Here is a 20,039-nt window from a genome sequence, read left to right on the forward strand (position 1 = left end):
ACCTAAGTTATGCAGGGAATGTGGTAAAAATGATCCATTGCACTTCCAATATTGAACATTATTTTTCATGATAGCTCACTTTTGTGGATTATGAACAGTATCTTTATGAGAACTGATAGACTTCTTTGATCCAAAGCTTTATGTAGGCTTGCTGCTCTTTTCTAAAAGATGCTATTGTATTTTTATACGTGATTAAGACTCTTTAGGAATTGCTCTTGGCATTTTGTTACATATATTATATACAGATAGTCCTTATTCAAGCTAACAATTGCCTTTGAAAAATGGTAAAGAAGCTTAGGAAGAGAAATCTCACTAAGTCTAATCTTTTATTTTAAGTAACATTTTTCTTCATATTGTTGATAACTGTGTTTGTTGATAACTGTGTTTGTTGATAACTGTGTAAGCTAAAATGTTCAGAAAGAAGAAACACTTTTTTAACTTGCAGAGTAAAGCTGCAATCTTTTTATTATCTGAGTATACAGTTAAGCTTAATGTTTCTAAGATCTTCAGAAAACATTAAATTTTAGTATGGAAGTAAGTTTATTGCTTTTTGATTTTTAATAGGGTAGAAATTTAGAAAATACTCTTAAAATTATTACATGAGCTCTGTTAAGAAACAGTTTAGCAGCATCTCATTATAGCGTGTTTGATGCAGAAATGTATGCTTCCTTTTGGGTCCCACTCAGATCTTGCTGTTTGCTTGAAGAATACTAGTTAGGATAAGGCAATGATAGTCATATGAACTAATCTAATTTCAACTTATCCTTTCTTGCAGTTTTCTTTCATATTTTTATAAATACATGGGAGATCTCCCATATTCTATCAAGTCAATACTCAGCCATTCTGTTTGTATGATACTTATTTTCCTACTTTATTTCTCTGCGTATAACACAGAGGAAGAAGGTGTATGTACAACTTACAAATGTATGCAGATACATTTATTATTATCAGAAACCCCAATAATTCAACAACTGTTTTGCAGATAGATTAAGAAGGCTAGCTTCTCCATTTGTAAGTAATAATTTTTTTGTAAAAACAATTAAGATAGAATACCTGTTTCACAGTCATAATTGGACATTTCAAGGTAGATCAGACTAGGAAACGAAAGTCATACATAGCAATACCATTTTTATGTAAAGTTATAACAATAGAATTTTGCAAGTCTGAATGAACTCTCACTACCCCACTCCCTTCCCCTTTATTTTTGTGAGAGTTAGGGGGGTTATTTTCTGAGATGTTTTCTCAGATTACTTGGGCCCAGGTTTCTTTTATTTCACCATTGACTTATTTGCTACTTTCCTCAATGTTATTTCTTCTGTCTATTGAAGACATTCTGTTAATGAAGCAAAATTGTTGCTCTGGGAGCAAATTAAACTAAAATTACAGTATTCCCCCTCGACAATTTTAATGATAGTTTGGAAAAACCTTTAATACTTCATCCCTTGCTCTCCCATCAGCTTAATTATTACAGCTTTCTTTCCTAAAAAGAGATTTTCGATTATCTTATATAGCTAGCATACTCAGCTTCTAATTTGAGGCTGTGTTATATAGGGATTAATTCATACCAGATATTTATCCAGAGAGAGTGACTTCATTTGCGATTTACTCAGATTCTAGTATTTGGGATACGCATATGAATGTTGGATATATAAAACTGGATTCCAGATACATGGCATCCATGAAGGTTTTATAGATAGGTCACAGTCTTACCTCATGTATATTTTTCTGATTACCAAGAAAATAATGTTAAACTCTACTATATAACCAATAGGGCTGAAGTAATGGTTTGATTGATTCATTTCATTTCAGTCAGTCATCAACAAACATAATGTGGTACACTACATATTCTCTTCATGACCTGTTTTCCTTGTTACCTTCTGGGAGGAGGCTTCGTGGTATCCGTAGCAGAACATCCAGATTCAGCCATAGTTTCATTCCATACAGCATTAACCTTGTGAACTCTCAAGCTTCCTCCTTCCATTATATTTTCAAGATGGACAGTGTTTAATATAAGAATTTATTCCTATCCCGCCTTTATTATTTTACAAATAACTCAAGGTGGTGAACATATCCAGCATACCTCCCTCCTCCTCTTTTCCCCACAACAACAGCCCTGTTGAGTTGGGTTGGATTGAGAGAAAGTGATTGGCCCAAAGCCACCCAGTTGGCTTTCAGGACTAAGGCAGGAGTTGAACTCACAGTCTCCCACTTTCAAACCTGATTCCTTTGCACTATACCAAACTAGGATAAACATTGATATTTGTATCATAGTACGTGCTGCAGTAGGCATGCCCCAATCTTTATATTTCAGACCTTACTGAATATATGTTTTGATAGTCCTTGGTTAATAATGTTAATTGGGAGCTTAGTGAAGCAGTCATAAAAAGCAATGACAAGTGTATCACTAAGCAATGTCAATCCTAGCAGTCCCCATTGCCATAGTTAACCAAATCCCATTGGTTCTTAGGCAAGGACACACCAGAATCCAAGCCACTCACAGTTTGACCCCCCCCAATCCCCAACCCTCAATAAGGTAAGGGATTACTTCCTCTGCTTCCTCTTGAACTCCCCCACTGCCTACATCTCTGTCTCTGACCCACTGCTGCCAGCTGCACATGCCCCCACCATGCCCTCACATAACATTGCCACTACTGTACTGGCCAGGGTCATCTTTTGTGCTGTCTTCTTTTGCTCTAGTGAAGCTGGGGCTTCTCTCATGTCCTGTCCAGCCAGAGCATGTGAACACACACTGCCTAGGGCCACATTTTGTGTCTTATCCAGGATAATAAATGTGGGTGGCCTAACTCTTGTTCACATGACTGCATGGCTGCTGCAATGTCTAGAACTTTGAGAACCAATCATACATCCCTTCATTCAGAGCTATCATAACTTCAAATGGTCTGTACATGTAGTTTTCACTTGCAGATCACTCATTCAGTGACTGTTCAAAGTTGTGACAGTGCTGAACTAGTAGTACATATTGCTAATCCTTAAAATGCTAACATTTGCAGCGTCTTCATGGTCATGCAATTGTAATTCAGGTACTTTGCAACCTGCTCATGGTTGCAGCATCCCATAGTCAGGTGATTATCATTTGCAACCTTTCCTTACCAGCTGCCCACAAGCAAAGTCAATGGGAAAACGTTCAGGGGAAGCTTGCAAGTCACTCTGGTAAGTCTTCGCCACCTTCTTACATGCCATACTGTGCTCTCCTTCCATCCTCCTGAATTCACACCAAACCATACTTTCCTTCCCTCAGCCTCCCTGAACTTGCATATACCACCATTCCATAGGCCTCCCTGCCCTTCTTACCATGGTATCTTTCTCTTAGCCTCTTTGCTCATGTTGTACTCCACTTCCTTTAGTCTTTTTGTACTTGCACCAACTAGTATCCTTCTCTTGGCCACTCTGTATTTGTGCTGCACATGCCCTCCCCAACTTGTACAGGGCCAGCGCTGGGCCTCCCCCAGCCCACACCCCTGCAGCAACCAAGCATACTTGGAACTCCTATTGCTTCCCACTTAACAACCCTCACTCTTGGGATTATGATAACGACCTTGATTGCCTGGATCATAATCTGAGGACTACAGTATATGTACATGCTTATTATAAAAAGATGTAATAAATAAATTAGTGTATTGCTGAGCAACAGTCTCTTATATCTTTCTGTTCAGCAGATAGTACTGTTGATATTCCAGGACAATGTTGTCCCTCTTAAGTGATCCTTAGATAATATCATTTAGAGCAGGGGTCCCCAACTCCCGGTAATGTGGCATGCCAGAAACTGGTCTGAGAACAAACAAGCTAAACCTCATTCATGGGATGCAGGCAGCACATGAAGCCACTCCTCCTCCGGTCCATGGAAAAACCTCTCTTCACAGAACTGGTCCCTGGTGTTCAAAAGGTTGGAGGCTGCTGATTTAGAGATCTGCCTTACTTAATAAGGTTTCCTTTCATGATACTTTGGTACGAGGGGAAAGCATGCTGATGTGACATTTTTGGTAAGCCTGAAACAATTACTTTGCTGTACATTACTCACTATAGTGAAGAAATTCAAATGACAACACTTTACAGTTATGAAAATGTAGGCTGGAATGTAATTAGGATTTACGCAAGTTTAAATGTTTAAAACTCTTTGTTTCATTTTTTTGCCATAGTCATGAGACGCAGACTACTTGCTGGGATCATCCCAAAATGACAGAGCTCTACCAGTCTTTAGGTAAGAAAATTTTATTAAATCCTTGAAATATTAGAAATATTTTTATTAATAATAATGGCTCAGTTTAGAATAAAATGGCTAATTAAATTAGATGGTTTTTAAATGAAGTGGATGAATAGCACCATATTTTACTTATTGACGATTATTGTTATTATTATTTCTTTCTGCTTAAAGTATCCTTGTAAGAAAACATTCACAACGAACTAAATTGACCTTGAATGACAACAGGGAGACTATAGGAACCTGTGATGTAATGAACCAAATTTTTCTATTCACTACCCATATCTTAAAGATAGTATGGCTAGCATATTGATCTACTAGGAAGGAATAAATAATGCCACGTGAGTGGGTTCTTCTAAAATATTCCAACATCACACTTTGATTTCCATTGTGTCAAACACAAGGCCCACAAGCCGGATCCAGGCCAGGGAGGGCCCAGATTTGGCCCCCTGGGGCTGTCCCAGAAATGGCAAGGGACCAGCCCCTGCTGCCCCAGCCCTGGCATACCCCAACCCAACTGGGCACCCTGGCGCATGCACAGGAAATGGCAAGCGCTCGGGCTGGTGGTGTGCAGCAGCAGCTGCAGCTCATTTGCCTCAGCCCCCCTGCCCCTCCCAGCTTAACCTCGTCATGACCAGCCATGCCCCACTTTACCAGGCTTCTCCTCATGTGGCTCTGCTTTGCCACACTGCGCCATGCTTTTCCTTGCTTGGGCCATGGCTTTCTGTAAGCCTAGCACCCAGGGCACGCCCAGCCTGTGGGATGAAAGGCACGGAGATGTGAGCGCACAATGGCACAAGCCGAGCATCAGCCACTCCCAGTCGCCTTCTCCGCCACGTGGTAGGGCCGGAGAGGGGAACGCAGCAGTCATGCAGAACTGCAGCCTAGAACTGCCTGCAGCTGGCAACATGAAACTCTGTGGTGGCTGGAGAGAAAGGGTGAGAAGAAGGAGAAAGCAGGAAGGGTTTCTCTCTCTCTCTCTCTCTCTTTCTCTCTCTCTCTCTGTGTGTGTGTGTGTGTGTGTGTGTGAGAGAGAGAGAGAGAGAGAGAGACAGACAGACAGACAGACAGAAAGAGAGCCAGGAGGGGAAGAGGAGGAGGAGGAAGCTGAGATGTTACAAAAAAGCAGAGCTTCCACCATTATTCCACCCCTTTTCTTTTCTTTTTAACCTCCTCCCGCTCCATTCAGGTGCAGCTGGAGGAAAAGGGCAAGCAGGAAGAGTTTCTCTGTGTGTGTGTGTGTGTGTGTATGAGAGAGAGAGGGGGAGACAGAGACAGAGACAGAGAAAGAGAGAGCCAGGAGGGGAAGAGGAGGAGGAATCCATGTTACAAAAAAGGGGAGCTTCCACCTTTCTCCCCCCCTTCTCTTTTTTTAACCACCTCCCGCTCCGTTCAGGTGCAGCTGGAGGAAAAGAATGAGAAAGCAGGAAGGGTTTCTCTCTCTCTCTCTCTCTCTCTCAGTGTGTGTGTGTGTGTGTGTCTGAGAGAGAGAGAGAGAGAACGAGCAGGGAAGCAAAAGCATGGGGAACGTGGAGCATTGCAGAGTAAGCAAACTTACAAAAAAAGGGGATCTCTCTCTCTCTGCCTCTCACACCCATACACACATGTGCTGCGTGGGGAAGGTGGTGTGCAGGCAGGCAAGAAAGCAAACTCACAGATTGGCTTTGTGGTCTATTCTTGCCTCCTCCCCTCCCTAAAATCCAGGCAATAATAGAACTCTTTGGATTGAATGAGAAGTTAAGAGGAATTGATGTGAGTTGAAATTAAAAAGCTGAGTCAACTCCCCCCCCCGAATTATTTTGTCGGAGACGTGTTTCTTGCTCGTACTTTCCCTCATCTGCTCTTTTATAATTTAATCCAGCCTTGCCCAAATTAATATCTTTTGGGCATCATAGACCACAGTTCTCATCATCCTGTGGCTATGCTGGCTAGAAATGCAATGCCTTATTTTCTCTGTAGTATGTGCCTAGGAGGCAGTAGGTCTGTGGGATTTAGATGTATGTAAACATTTGTTTCTTCTGCCTAATTTATTAAATCAACATTTAATTTGAAATTAAAAGTTTCTGGGAAATCCAGGGTGGTTTACAAGAAAATTCTCAAAGACAACTATTGTAAAGCATCACTAGCACTGCTTAAAACAATATTAAAAGTATATATTTTAAGAAAGAAAAATATTAGTAGTAATTTACTTAGCACTGTTTGACCATAAAATGTGTTGTTATTCTACATATGCCTGGCTGAACAGTGTGTTTGGAGTTGCCTCCAAAAGGGTGAGGGATGCACTGTTCATATTTTCCTTGGGAGAAAGTTCTATAAGTGGGGTGATCTCTCTGAGAAGGCTCTGCTTATGGCCACTATTCTATAAACCAAACCAGGGGGGACCATCTGGTCTAAATGGATGGTAAACATAGATGATTATGGGGCTGGAGGCTAAAACATATGACAAATGTTTGTGGGTATGTCTAGCTTAGTGAAAAGGACTACGGGTGGTGATATGATAGCAGTGTTCCAATATTTGATGGGCTGCCACAGAGAAGAAGGGGTCAATCTATTTCCAAAGCATCAGAAGACAATAATAGATGGAAACTAATCAAGAAGAAAACCAGCCTAGAACTAAGGATTTGTGAAAACAACTAACCAGTGAAAAGGCTTGCCTTCAGAAGTTGTGGATGCTCCATCACTGGAGGATTTTAAGTAGAGATTGGATATTCCATTGTCTGGAATGATATAGGTCCCTTGCTTGAGCAGGGGCTTGGACTAAAGACCTCAAAGGTGTCTTCCAACTCTTTTTCTTTGAGAGAAATGCTGCCAACCTCTCCCCCTCCCCTCGTCCCTTCCTGGGCACAGAGAGAAGGAGGGAAGGAGAGAAGCAAGGAGGGGAGGGAAACAGGAAGAAAGAAAAGGAAGGAAGGAAGGAGATGGGAATGAAAAGGAGGGAGACAGGGGAGGGAGAAAGGAAGGAAAGAGGGAAAGAAAGGAAGGAAAAAGAAAGAGAAAGAAAGAAAGAAAGAAAGAAAGAAAGAAAGAAAGAAAGAAAGAAAGAAAGAAAGAGAAGTAAGGAAGGAGATTGGAATAAGAGGGAGGAAGGGAGGGTTTGAGGGAAGTCCTGCCTTAGCACTTGGCCACCAGCAGCCCTGTTGCCCTTTCGCCATCCCCTAGTGGTCTCCCATCCTATTGCTGAGGCTGCTTTGGTTACAAAGCCAGGTCTCCTCGCATGGAGAGGGAGTGGGCCTCCCTTTGATCCATGCACTTTGTCCTCCTGCACCCACCACGAGCAACCTGGCCAAGAAGAGGGAGCACAGCAGCAGCCTTGAGGAGTAGGTAAGTGCAGGTGGGCGCTCCCTTGGGGAAGTGCGGCTAGGCTAGGCAGGGCTGTGGGATCCTGGTGCTGTGGGAGCTCAAGGGCCAGGCTGGGTGCTTGACCTCTGCTGCCCAGGCTCCAGGAGTCCGTGCCACTATCCAGGAGCCTTGTGCACAGCCTGAGGCTCAATGAGCTCCTCCGGTGGACCATGCCCCGGCACTCGCCCCAGTCCCATCCCACCTTCCCTGGAGACCCTTGAATCCACTCCAATCCTGCCCAGGCCCGCACAGGTGCCCCCGAAGTGAGTGACGTTGAGCTGGCCACGCCCCACCCAGTAGGCCACATCCATACCGGCCACACCCACCTGGTCCCCCAGTGGCAACCACAATGCTGATATGGCCCTCAATGAAATTGACTTTGACACCCCTGTAGTAGGCCGTAGCCCTGGCTTTGCTTTTGGTTCATGGCTGCTCAGCAAAGTATCAAAATTTTCCTGGGGATCCAGTATATATTGTATTATTGTTTACATGTGAATAAAATTATTTTATATCTTCAAGTGATATTATCACTTGATTTACTAATTTATTATCAGCAAAAGGTCCAAACTAATTTATTAATAATAAAGGGCAAAGATCTATCAAAATTAATGGCTTTTTAAAAATATATTTTATATTTCAGACAGTAATTAAGTAAATTCTCTTTCGAGTCATACTTGAGTCTTAGTGGCTTCATGGACACACCCAAGTACTTTTCTACAACAATATGGAGGTAGTTTGCTGATCCCATGTTCTGAAATCTTTTACAATCCCAGTCTAGCTTCCAGCCCTGATATTTCCAAATAGTCTCCTATGTAAATACTAAGCCTGATCCTGTTAAATTGTTTAGATAGTAGAAGATACACTACTTCATTTAGCATTGCTAAAGGATGCATTATAATTTTTCATTACTTTTGAATTAGAATAGTCTTTCCTGCCTAGTCATCCTCTGGATTGTGAACTTTAGATTGATAGTCTCCACTCAAAAATATTTTTTTTACAGCAAAGGTCAGTAGAGAACGGCAGAAATGAGTTGTGGTGGTGGTGTGTAGGCTGGCAAAAAGGAAAGAGATAAGGAAAATAGGCAGCTGTTGTGAACACCTCATGAAGGGCCAGCAGCTGCTTTGCCCAGGTGCATCTTGTCAGCAGCAGGAGGAAGAAGACGGTGAAGGTCAGCTGAGGGCAGTGGGGTGGCTGCAGGGCTGGGGGTAATGGCACATAGTGGCCAAAAGGGTAGCGATGGCAAGGAAATAGGCGAGTGGGGGGACTTGATGTGTACACCATGGTCACTATGGGACTTGATGTGTACAGTATGGTACACTATGGTCATAAATATCGGTGGGTTACCAAATGTCCAACTTTTGATCAAGTGATTGTGAGGATACTGAAACATCCTTAACTTCAAGGACCAATTATACCTACCATTTGTTCAGTCTCATAATAATTTTGAACAGTTCCTCAACTTTATATATTGCACTACTGTACTTTATTGGACTATCTTATCCTACAGACAAACTTTGGGTTATTTTGATGATTGAAAAATTAGCTGTAGTTACTGATGTAGTTATTTTGTTAGTCTTTACCAAGCTACCTTGTGTTTCTTGCTGCAGTTTTTAGCTTTGTTTTAAATTGAAAGTCACCAGTAAGAGCATTTCTGCCATTTGGATTTGATTTTTGATGTTGTTAAGTTAGTTGCCCAAATTCTTGGTTATTTGTATGATCCCTGAATCCAAAAGTCAAGCAAGAAGAAAAATATTCTATTGTAACTTCCAGATAAAACCAAACTGTAAACCATGACTCGGCAGTAAGGAATGTAATTTCTGTGAGTTTCTTTGAATAGGTATTGTAGTATAAGGACAGGCAGCTTAGGAAACACCTCTCTTTCCCAGACTTCTAATTTGGATAAATATGTTTGAAATACATTAGTTCTCACATAAGCAAAAGCTCTTTCAGCTGTAATATAAATTTCTTAAATAGCTATTTGCAAAAATCTAATACTTTTTTGAAAAATAAAAAAATGTTATCAGCTGAGAAAGAAATTTAGATTTCTGGTATAGCGAAACCTCAGTTTAGTTTACCCCCATCTCTAATTGGTATTAGAGAAAATTTTCAGCCCTTCAAAGCAGTGGACATAGTCTCTTGCATCCAAATTGCCTGGATTAGATACTTATTTTTTAATGTTAATTTTACCTTGTTTATAGCCACTTTCCTCACTTGCCAAATGAAATAATGTTGCAAATATAATTCCAATAAATTTATATCAATCAAGTAGATTTTCATTATGCAAATGTATAATGTAGATTGAAAGGATTGAATAAAATTATAATTACACAAATGGCATAAATCAACATGAATGATACAATTCAGTATTTATCAGACTTTCATGGAAAATGGACATCTCCCTTCATCTAATAATCTATTGAGGTTTTTCTATATCAACTACGTCTATAACAGGAAAAAGGAGTAAAAACAAGTATTGAGTTGTACAACTAGGCATGTTAAAGAAGCAGACTTTTCTAGCTGTATTGCTTAATCCCAGTAGTCCTGGGCGTGGGGGCAATGACATTTTTGGCAGTTACAGTAGCATGCAAAATATAGAGATTGAGGAAAGGTCTCTTTTTTGTGCTGTGACAACAAGAAGGAAAATATTGGAGTTTACTGTGTGGCTTATGGTTGAGTAAGAATTGTTGTCTCCCATTATTTTATTTTAAGGTGCAATTGTATTTTGTGAGTTATATTTGTTTCTCTGTAGAATTTATAGACATGCCTCTATAATGTGATCTCTTGCTATATAAGGAGTCAACTAGTGACTGAAGATAATGTTGTTATGAGGTAATTTGAACAAAGGAGAAGTTGTATGCAAAATTGTTACAGAATGTAATGGTCTGTGAGAATAACTTAATAGACAGGAAGGGCACCTGCAGACCAGGCAATGGTCATTTAGCCCACAGAATGAATGGGCATATGACAGACATTTCAGAAGGAACCTGGACTATAAAGGCGGGGGGGGGGGAGAGAAGAGATGGCTTTCAAGACTTGGAAGATTCTGTTACTATAATCTTACAATGTAAGCAATGTTAGTACTCATAGTTGGAACTTCCTAGCTGAAGTACTTCAAAGCTGACAGCACCTGGTCTATATGTTTCAGTGAAACCATATATGAACGAAACACATCTTTATGTATATCTAAAAGATTGCATATTATTTTTTTGCAATTGTTCATGGATTCTGAGTAAGAAAATTGAAGAGTGTCATCCCTCCAGTTAGCTGCAGCAGAATGAACAAATATTTCCAGTTGATAGTCTATTGTTGTTTTTAGTATATGTATCTCTTCTAGAATTTGTTAGTTTAGAAAGATTTTAAATAGCATTCATTTCAGAAATTGAGAAGGACGTTCTAAAATCATTGTTTCTTTCCTGTAAGTACTTGTTGGCTGATTTAAAGTATGTTGAAACTTTTCTCATGCTGAAAAGACCAGAAAGAAACCAAAAGGAGCGGAAAACCTCTATTAAAAAAGCAGACTAAATGCTTTCAACAGTTTATATATTTTAGCAAAAGTAAATTACCCAAGTTATTATTCTTTAATATAATATCTTGCACTGTTTTATAAACAATAAATATAGGATTAGAAGTTGAAAGTTTTTTGTTTAACATTTTAATATTGTATAAGTTATTTTTCTCCCAGTTGTAAAAAAAGTTTAAAAATGGATGAAAGCCAAAATAATATTGTATAAACTATGTTTCTTCTGTTGTTGGGTTTGTTTTTGTTTTTTGCATTACACCTGAATGAAAAAATTGAATGTCGTGTCACGTTGTGCACAGAGACAACAATGGTTATCTTCCTATAGGGTACCCTGCATAAGCATAAAGGAATGGTTTCATGTGTTTTGCAGCTCTTTTTTTAAAAAATGATGGTGACAGATAGAAATTTTTCAGGCAAGACACAGGATTTATTTCTTGATTTGTGTGAAAGCCCATTCTGTTCTGTTAATTGCAACTTGAAAAAGACATTTGAAGCAAGTATATAAACTAACAAGGCAGTCGCAGAAGAAATTTGATGCCACTAAGAAACGGGGAATCAGGAGAAAAGGTAGTACTTTGCAAAACTACATTGTTATGTTGGAGGACTGGCTCTTATTTCCCTCATTTCTTTTTTTCTTCAAGATCACCCCCTATATACTGCAGCATAATAAGCAGCTTTTCAGTGTTGCAATAGATGATGATGATGATGATGTTGTTGTTGTTGTTGTTGTTGTTATTATTATTATTATTATTATTATTAACTGGACACAATCAGAAAAAAACTGTCCATCCCAGTCTTGGGGCAGGGAGCTCATCCCAGGCTGGTGCTACTATAGAGAAGGTACACTTCCAGAGCCTGATAGATGACATTATTGGATACTTGGTCATAGTACTTAATTCTTTTAAACCCTTCAGTTGATTAATTTTCAGGAGATATGTGTGTATTGCCTTCAAGTCAATTTTAACTCCTGGCCATTGCCTACATTTTCGGGCTAAGAGAGAATGACTGGCCAAAAGCCACTTTATGCCTAAAGTGGGACTAGAATTCACAGTCTCCCAGTTTCTAGACTGGTGTTTTAACCACTACACGCAAACTAGCTTTTAAAAAAAATAAAGATATGTGTTTAAGATCAATGAAACTCAATAGATAATTGTTAGAAATGTCTGCTTAGAAGTGATCCCCATTGAGTACATTAGAATATATTCCCAGTAAGTATGAACAGGGTTACAGCTATAAATAGTACCCTTGCTTGGGCTAAACTGTGCTGTTTTTTATCAGAGCATAGTGGTACTATTTTTTATAATCGCTGATTTTCTTTTGTTTTATATAAAGTGATAGGTGATTTGGTTTACATTTAAAGTTATTTTAGGAGTTCTTTTATGTTCACAGAGTAAACCCGCTTGGTGATAAAATAATTTATGTCCTTTTCTTCTTTTACTTGTGTCACAGCTGATTTGAACAATGTTCGATTCTCAGCATACAGAACTGCCATGAAGCTCCGAAGACTACAGAAAGCTCTCTGTTGTGAGTATTCTGTTTCTTAATTGCATTTTTTAAAAATGAATGAAAATATTTTCCGTAGAACTTAATTTTGTTGTCATTTGGGGCACAAATTGAACTATTTTTTCTCCCAGATTCAACCTTCATCATTGTGAGTTTGTTTTTCTAAATTCAGTGGTAAATTCTTTACATACATACATACATACATACATACATACATAAAACTATCCAATTTCTTTCCCATCTGCCCATGGCTGCAGATTTTTTTCCTCAAGTTATTTGCACTCTGACAGGCTTACAATATCATTTTAATAGGTTTCGCCTGAAGATATATATTACATTTTTTCCATTTTTAGCTTCAAAATTGTTTTGCTTGTTTTAAATGGGCTCTTCATGCATTAATATTGGTTGAAAATATTTTGATTTGATAAAAATATCAGTTATAACATTAATTCATGAAAAAATAGCAGGTGCTTGGTTCATGTTTGGGTTTTTTATTTATCTTTTTTATTCCCCTGTTTTTTCACAATTAATGAGCAGAATATTCTGGTAGCATAATCAGTGAAATGTAAAAAAGTTTTTGGAGTTTATGAACTGAACACTCCTCGCATTTTGTCCCTCAGTCTTTTATTTTTTTTTAAACTTAGCATTTTAATTTGATGGTTAATTTGTCATATTATTAAAGTCATTCTTATAAGAATTCAATCTTGCTTTCGAATCTTTTTCTTTTTGTTGAATTAATTTGTTAATTGTGAGAAGATCTTTCTGATAAATTGAAAGAACTATTTTATATTTTTTAAAGAAGAGACTGGACAGCCATTTGTCTAAAATGGTATAGGGTTTCCTCCCTGAGCAGGGGGTTGGACTAGATGACCTCCAAAGTCCCTTCCAACTTTATTATTATGGATCATCACACAGTCAGCCAGATGTTCAGACTGGATTTGGCATTTTGTCTACCTATCGAGTCCTTACCCAGGACCTGGGATAGGCATATGTGGATGTTTGATGGTATTACAGATATCGTCGCAGGATGGAAGCAGTTTCTAGTAAGGCCGCCTTTTGCAATTGACTAATAGCGAATTTGTCAATGCCAATGGTGTTCAAGTGGTGCTCCAGTTGTTTTGGGATTGCACCCAAGGAGCCTATTACTATTGGTACTACCCTTGCTTGCTTTTGCCACAGTCTTTCTATTTCTATTTGTAGGTCTTTGTATTTTGTTATCTTCTCCAGTTCTTTCTCGTCTATTCTGCTGTCTCCAGGCACTGCCACGTCCACTATCCAGACTTTTTTGTCTTTCTTATCGACAGTTGTTAAGTTTGGGGTGTTATGTTGCAGGTGCTTGTCTGTTTGAATTCTGAAGTCCCAGAGCAGTTTAATTTTATCATTTTCTATGACTTTCTCTATTTTATGATCCCACCAGTTTTTGCTTACAGGCAAATGATATTTTTTGCAGATCTTCCAATGCACCATTGTTGCTACTTTGTCATGCCGCTGCTTGTAGTCAGTCTGTGCAATCTTCTTGCAACAGCTTACCAGGTGGTCCACTGTTTCTTCAGCTTCTTTGCATAGGCAGCACTTACTGTCTGTTGCTGTCTTCTCAATTTTGACTTTATATGCATTTGTCCTTAAGGCTTGGTCTTGTGCAGCCAGAATTAGTCCCTCGGTCTCTTTCTTCAATTTTCCTGCTCTTAGCCATTGCCAGGTCTTGTTATTATCTGCTTTCCCAGCTATTTTTTTCATGTATTGGCCATGTAGTGCTTTGTCTTCCCATGCCTCTATTCTGTTCTTCATTTGGTCTTTCTTGTAGGCCAGTTTGGTCTCTCCAGTAGTCAGTAAGCCTTCCTGATATACTAATTTCAGTGCATTTTCATCATTGTTCTTCAGATATTCTTTCAAAGCCATTTTTTCTTCTTCAACCATCTGATGTACTTGTAGCATTCCATGCCCACCTATTTGCCTTGGTAGATAAAGTCTGTCAATGTCACTGCGTGGATGAAGGGCATGATTCATTGTCATTATTTTTCTGGTCTTCCTATCCATTGCTTTTAGTAGTAGTAGTAGTAGTAGTAGTTGTTGTTGTTATTATTATTATTATTATTATTATTATTATTATTATTATTACTACTACTACTACTACTACTACTACTACAATATATAATTAATATGTTACATTAATTATATTAAACATATTATTTTATTAGTATATAATTAATATGTTATTGTGATAAATGCTAACCTTCCTCTGATTTTGTCTTTGTACTTCTATTTCTGGCAGAAATTATATTGTTAATAGTAAAATATTTTGATATGGAAATAAATCAATACCAAGTTAGCATAATATTATATCCAAACAATACAATATGCTGCAGAAATTAATAAAGAAATGCCTTAAAAACAACTGTTATTAAGCTATACTTTTGCAATACGTATTAGTGTTATTCTTTATACTAAAATTCCGAACATTTTCCCCATTCAAATGTCTTTAAATTTCATTCCAAAAGTGAAAACCTGAAATAAAAAATCCTTATGCTGGGCTTTCTTCTTGTGATTACCCTCCCCCCATCCAAAGAACCAGGGTTTTTTTTTGTCATAGAATGCCCAGAATGGAGTTCTGGCACCTTTTTTGGATGGAACCTTGTAGGGTAGGCAAGGCGGGTTGTATGACCTGTGTGAGTTCGGCACCTTTTTTTTTTTTTTTTTTTTTACAAAAAAAGCACTGCAAAGAACCATTAAAATAGAGATCATAGAACTTTGACCAGATACGGATTAAAGCTGATTGCAGGAATTAGATCCCAATAAAGCATATAGGATTATAATCCAAATCAGTATCTCCAGATTGGTAAAATCTTTACCAGTACTGAATTTTGAGTTTAGATTTCTCACAAAAGGGAAAATACTAAGAATAAAATAAAATCATAGAAATGATGTCTTCACTCAAAAATCCTCTGTCTCTCTTATAAGCAACTTTGTAGTTCTGAAACTTAGAAATCAGATATAAATGTCCTTTAAGATTTTATAGCCTTCTGTATTTACCTTCTTTGGAAAATCCTTCTGAAGAAAATGACCCTTCTGCCGCGTTCTTTGATGGTGAGGCTAGTGGAGAAATTGTTAGATTTCCTCTTCCTTTTAAAAGATTCCAGATTTTAAACATCTTATTAAGTTATTTTCTTCTTTTGTTCCATGTACCACAACTACTTATGATGTTCATTAGCTAGATCTGCAGTTAGTGCAGATTAGTGCAGTTTGGATATGCAGCTTCCTCTACAGTACAGTTTTACACTAATGAATGCTAGTGTGCCTCTTTACCTGTAGAATTTTAAATGTTAGTTTTGGTTTTCCTACTCTCTGCAAATCTCTTGACCGTTCTTTGCCAAACTGTACCATATTTAAATATGTTGTTCACTGAAGAAACTATATATATTGCAGTACAATAATAGAATGGCTTTTGCATAAATAGCCAGTTGGCATTCAGCTTTTTGAACACACAGTGGTTGGAACTTCTGTTCAATGCATACAGTCCCACACTCCCTTCTATGCAGTGCTTTTTTTGTTAAAAAAAAAAAAAAAGGTGCCAGAACTCACACATGTCATACAACCCACCTTGCCTACCCTACAAGGTTCCATCCAAAAAAGATGCCGGAACTCCATTCTGGGCGTTCTATGACAAAAAAAGCCCTACTTCTATGTATTCATTTTCCTGGTTAGTGACTATTTTCAGTCTATCTGCTGCCAGTGATATATACAGAAAAATACACAAAAGCTGTCGATTCACTACAAGAAATCAAATCCTTCTTAAATTATCTATTAGTTCTATGTATATCAAGGGATTATTTGATAGCATTTAATGTCACTAGGGTCCCAGTATTAACCGGTCTATACATACAAATAGATCAGTTAAATTAACCTTGTCCCACTTTGCATTCATGTCTACAGCTAAAGAGAGCTTAGTGAAAGTTAAGAAAGGAAGTCTTTTCACCCTCAATAAGACTTAGTAAAGGATAATATAAAGATATCTTAAGTTAAATCCTTGGGGTTTAATGCTACTGCACACTGCCACTGAATATGATGTGTGTGTGTGTGTGTGTGTGTGTGTGTATACAAACCCATATGCACACACACAAAATAAGTTTCTGGTCTAGATAAATAATAATTTTCACATTGCTACTGCTTATTAGTGATGTCCCATATTATATTTAAGTAAGACTGAGGGACCATTGGTATTCTGTGAGCTTGGTTGTTTTCTTACAGATGTTTTATTACCCAAATTAGGTAACATCATCAGTCCTTGTAGGGAGTGGGGTTTGCTCTCATTTTATATTCTAGTGGCTTCCCCTGTCTGTATTGGTGGGAGTGGTCTTGGTGGTTCTTTGGTTGGACTGCTTACCGTTAGCTTGATTGGCAGTTCCTTGATAAGGATATTGCTTGCTTTTTGATTATTGGTGTAATTAGTTGGTTAATCTTAGTGTTGATCTCTGCTCATCTGGGTGTTGATTATTGGTGAAGAGGTGTTCTGGTCTTTTTACTCCCTTTTTGGCTTTTTAATCAACTCTTTTGAATGGTATATAGTTGTTGTTTATGTACCTGGTGATGGCCTATTTGCCAGAGTGCCAAGTGTCCAGGAATTCTGTAACAGTTTTGGACTTGATTTGTCTAGGATAGTCACAATTCTCCAGTTGGTGAAGTACTGGTATGGCCTATGGTTAAGTCTGTCCATGGATTGTGAAATTAAGGAGTTTTCATCATGTCTTCTGATAGCTAGTTGATGTTAATGGATGTGTTTTGCTAGTCTTCTGCCTGTTTGTCCTATCTGGTGGCTATTGCAATACACTGTATGTTATATATCAATAGCCCCCAACCTTTTGGGTCCCAGAAACTGATTTCATGGAAGGCAGTTTTTCCATGGAGCAGAAGCTGCCTAGATCCCACATGTACTTAAATGGGGTTTTGTCCGCTAGTGTGGCCCAGTTCCTGGCAGGCCACGGGCTACTGCCAGTTTGCAGCCCAGGGATTGGGGACCCCTTTTGTAGAAGACTTCTGTTTTTTTCTGTTGGAGCTGCTGGCCTTTTTTTGGGTTAATTAGAATGTTTTGGAGAATGGGTTTATGTGCTATGCCAGTGTTCCGCAACCTTTCTCACTCAGCAGAGCGGCGGAGACGGGGGAGAGGATTTGGTTTTGCACACACGCACTTTCATAAATGCAGCTTCACATGCACACATTCGCCCACCATTTTTGCAGCCCGGTTCCAAACAGGTTGCGGCCCAGCAGCAGGCCACAGCCCGGGGGTTTGGGACTCCTGTGCTATCCTATGCTGATGTGATATGTTGATGTGTCCCATGCCATGTAATAGTCTGTTGATGGTTTCTGAGATTTTTTTGATGTATGGCAGGGTTATCCTTTTCATAGCTTATATTGGTTGTGCTATACTTGATTGAGTGGACAGGCACTTGATGAAGTTGCATGGATATCCATTTTGTTGGAAGATAATGTATAGATGATCTGTTTCCTTTTTCTGATATTCAAGTTGTTGCTCGTCTAAATAGTGTTCTTACACAGGTTCTGTTGTGGGAGGTTGGGTTGTTATTTTGATAGTGGAGTTAATGATTGTAACTATGATTATGATCTATGTCCTATTACTTGCTATTTATATGTACTCTGTGGACTTATGCACTGGAGACAAATTCCTTGTGTGGCTGATCACACTTGGTCAATAAAGAATTCTATTCTATTTTGTTCTGCTCTGCTCTGCTCTACCCTACTCTATATTGTTGGTGGGTTGTTGTTTTTTTATAAACTTGTGTTTCTAGTTTGCCACCTCTGTCTCTGCTGATGAGAATATACAGGAAGGATAGCTTATTGTTGTTTTCCTTTTCACTTGTGAATTTATACCTTTGAAGGTATGTGTGTGTTCTCACTAAGTAAAACTAAAGGAAAAAATTTAGAGAAATTTTTGCTTCTTTGAGCAGAAAGTATCTACAAAAGAATGATCTCTCTTTAGTTAAATACACTTTATACAGTTATTCTGCTGCTCAATCCTTGAAGGGTTCAGTCATCATTAATTCAGCCTCCCACTGGAGCTATGAACACTTAACCTTAAACTCCTTTTTTTAAAATAATATACTGTATTTCCAGTTGACTAATAAATTCTATATTAGAGGTAGTGTCTCTTCATGATCCTAGGAAGGTGGCTGATAAATCTTTGCTGAACGAGAAACAACTTTTAAACTAGTAACTGCAATTATGCTACAAAATCTGAGTTTGCTTAAAAAAAGACATTAATACAGTAGGTAGAAAACACTAAAGATAAATTTAAAATCTATCTTCAATTTAACATATTTGTATTTCAACTGTTGCTGAGTTCAACAGATACATTTAAATGATGTGATTATTCTATGAGAGCTGTTTGTTATTACAGATTTTTTTTTTGTCATTACAGTGGATCTTTTGAATTTGTCTGCTGCATGTGATGCCTTGGACCAGCACAACCTCAAACAGAATGACCAACCAATTGATATACTTCAGATAATTAACTGCTTGACTACCATTTATGATAAATTGGAACAAGAGCACAATAACTTAGTCAACGTCCCTCTTTGTGTAGATATGTGCCTCAACTGGCTTTTGAATGTTTATGACACGTAGGTCTCTATAGTTTTCTATATCAGTTGACTGTAATAAACTATTAATATTTTTTAAAAAAAATTAAAAAACTGTTAGTTGCTTTTATGGGAGAAAATCTGGGATTATTTTGAAATTCACAAAGAGTCGCTGAAAGTTACCAAACTATCTTAAAAACAACAAAATAAATGAATTAAATTTGAAGTTCTATATGACCCTAGAATTAGAACATAATTTAATGCTTGTTAATTGTTTTTAAGTTTTAATTGTCCTATTTATAAACTAATACAGTCATTAATCTTTGGGGGGCCAAAATGTAACTATATTAATTACATTTCATAGTAACTACTTCTCATAAACTAAATATTTATACACAAGTCTAATTCTATATACAGAATTACTATTCAGGGTTGGAAAGAATAGAATAGAATAGAATAGAATAGAATAGAATAGAATAGAATAGAATAGAATAGAATAGAATAGAATAGAAAGCTGGAAGGGACCTTGGAGGTCTTCTAGTCCAGCCCCCTGCTCAAGCAGGAGAATCTATACCATCTCAGACAAGTGACTCTCTTCTTAAAAATCTCCAGTGATGGAGCGCCCATAATTTCTGGAGGCAAGCTATTCCGCTGGTTAATTGTCCTCACTGTCAGGAAGTTTCTCCTTAATTCCAGGTTCCTTCTCTCTTTGATCAGTTTCCAACCATTGTTTCTCATCCTGCCCTGTGGTGCTTTGGTGAATAATGTGACCCCCTCTTCTTGGTGGCAGCCCCTCAAATATTGGATGATTTAGATGGGAAAATGCTCATAATTCTGAAAATATTACAAAAAGCTTCACCATACAAAT

At 38.2% G+C, this 20,039-nt stretch overlaps 1 protein-coding gene across 13 annotated transcripts in view; it reads left to right on the forward strand.

The window, feature by feature from the left end:
- Nucleotides 1-20,039, forward strand: part of DMD (dystrophin) — a 962,852-nt gene that overhangs the window by 890,612 nt on the left and 52,201 nt on the right. For all 13 annotated transcript variants that reach the window (XR_005555060.1, XM_039329649.1, XM_039329655.1 and 10 more), the window contains 3 exons: nucleotides 4,158-4,219; nucleotides 12,528-12,602; nucleotides 19,012-19,213. Coding sequence is in view for 12 of the 13 variants with exons in the window: in XM_039329649.1 (XP_039185583.1) it covers nucleotides 4,158-4,219; nucleotides 12,528-12,602; nucleotides 19,012-19,213 (339 nt within the window). In the remaining variant the exon portion in view is untranslated. The remainder of the gene's footprint in view (nucleotides 1-4,157; nucleotides 4,220-12,527; nucleotides 12,603-19,011; nucleotides 19,214-20,039) is intronic.

The sequence above is a fragment of the Crotalus tigris genome, unplaced genomic scaffold (assembly GCF_016545835.1).
Source record: "Crotalus tigris isolate CLP2741 ecotype Arizona unplaced genomic scaffold, ASM1654583v1 scf7180000024401.5802323, whole genome shotgun sequence".
NCBI lineage: Eukaryota > Metazoa > Chordata > Lepidosauria > Squamata > Viperidae > Crotalus > Crotalus tigris.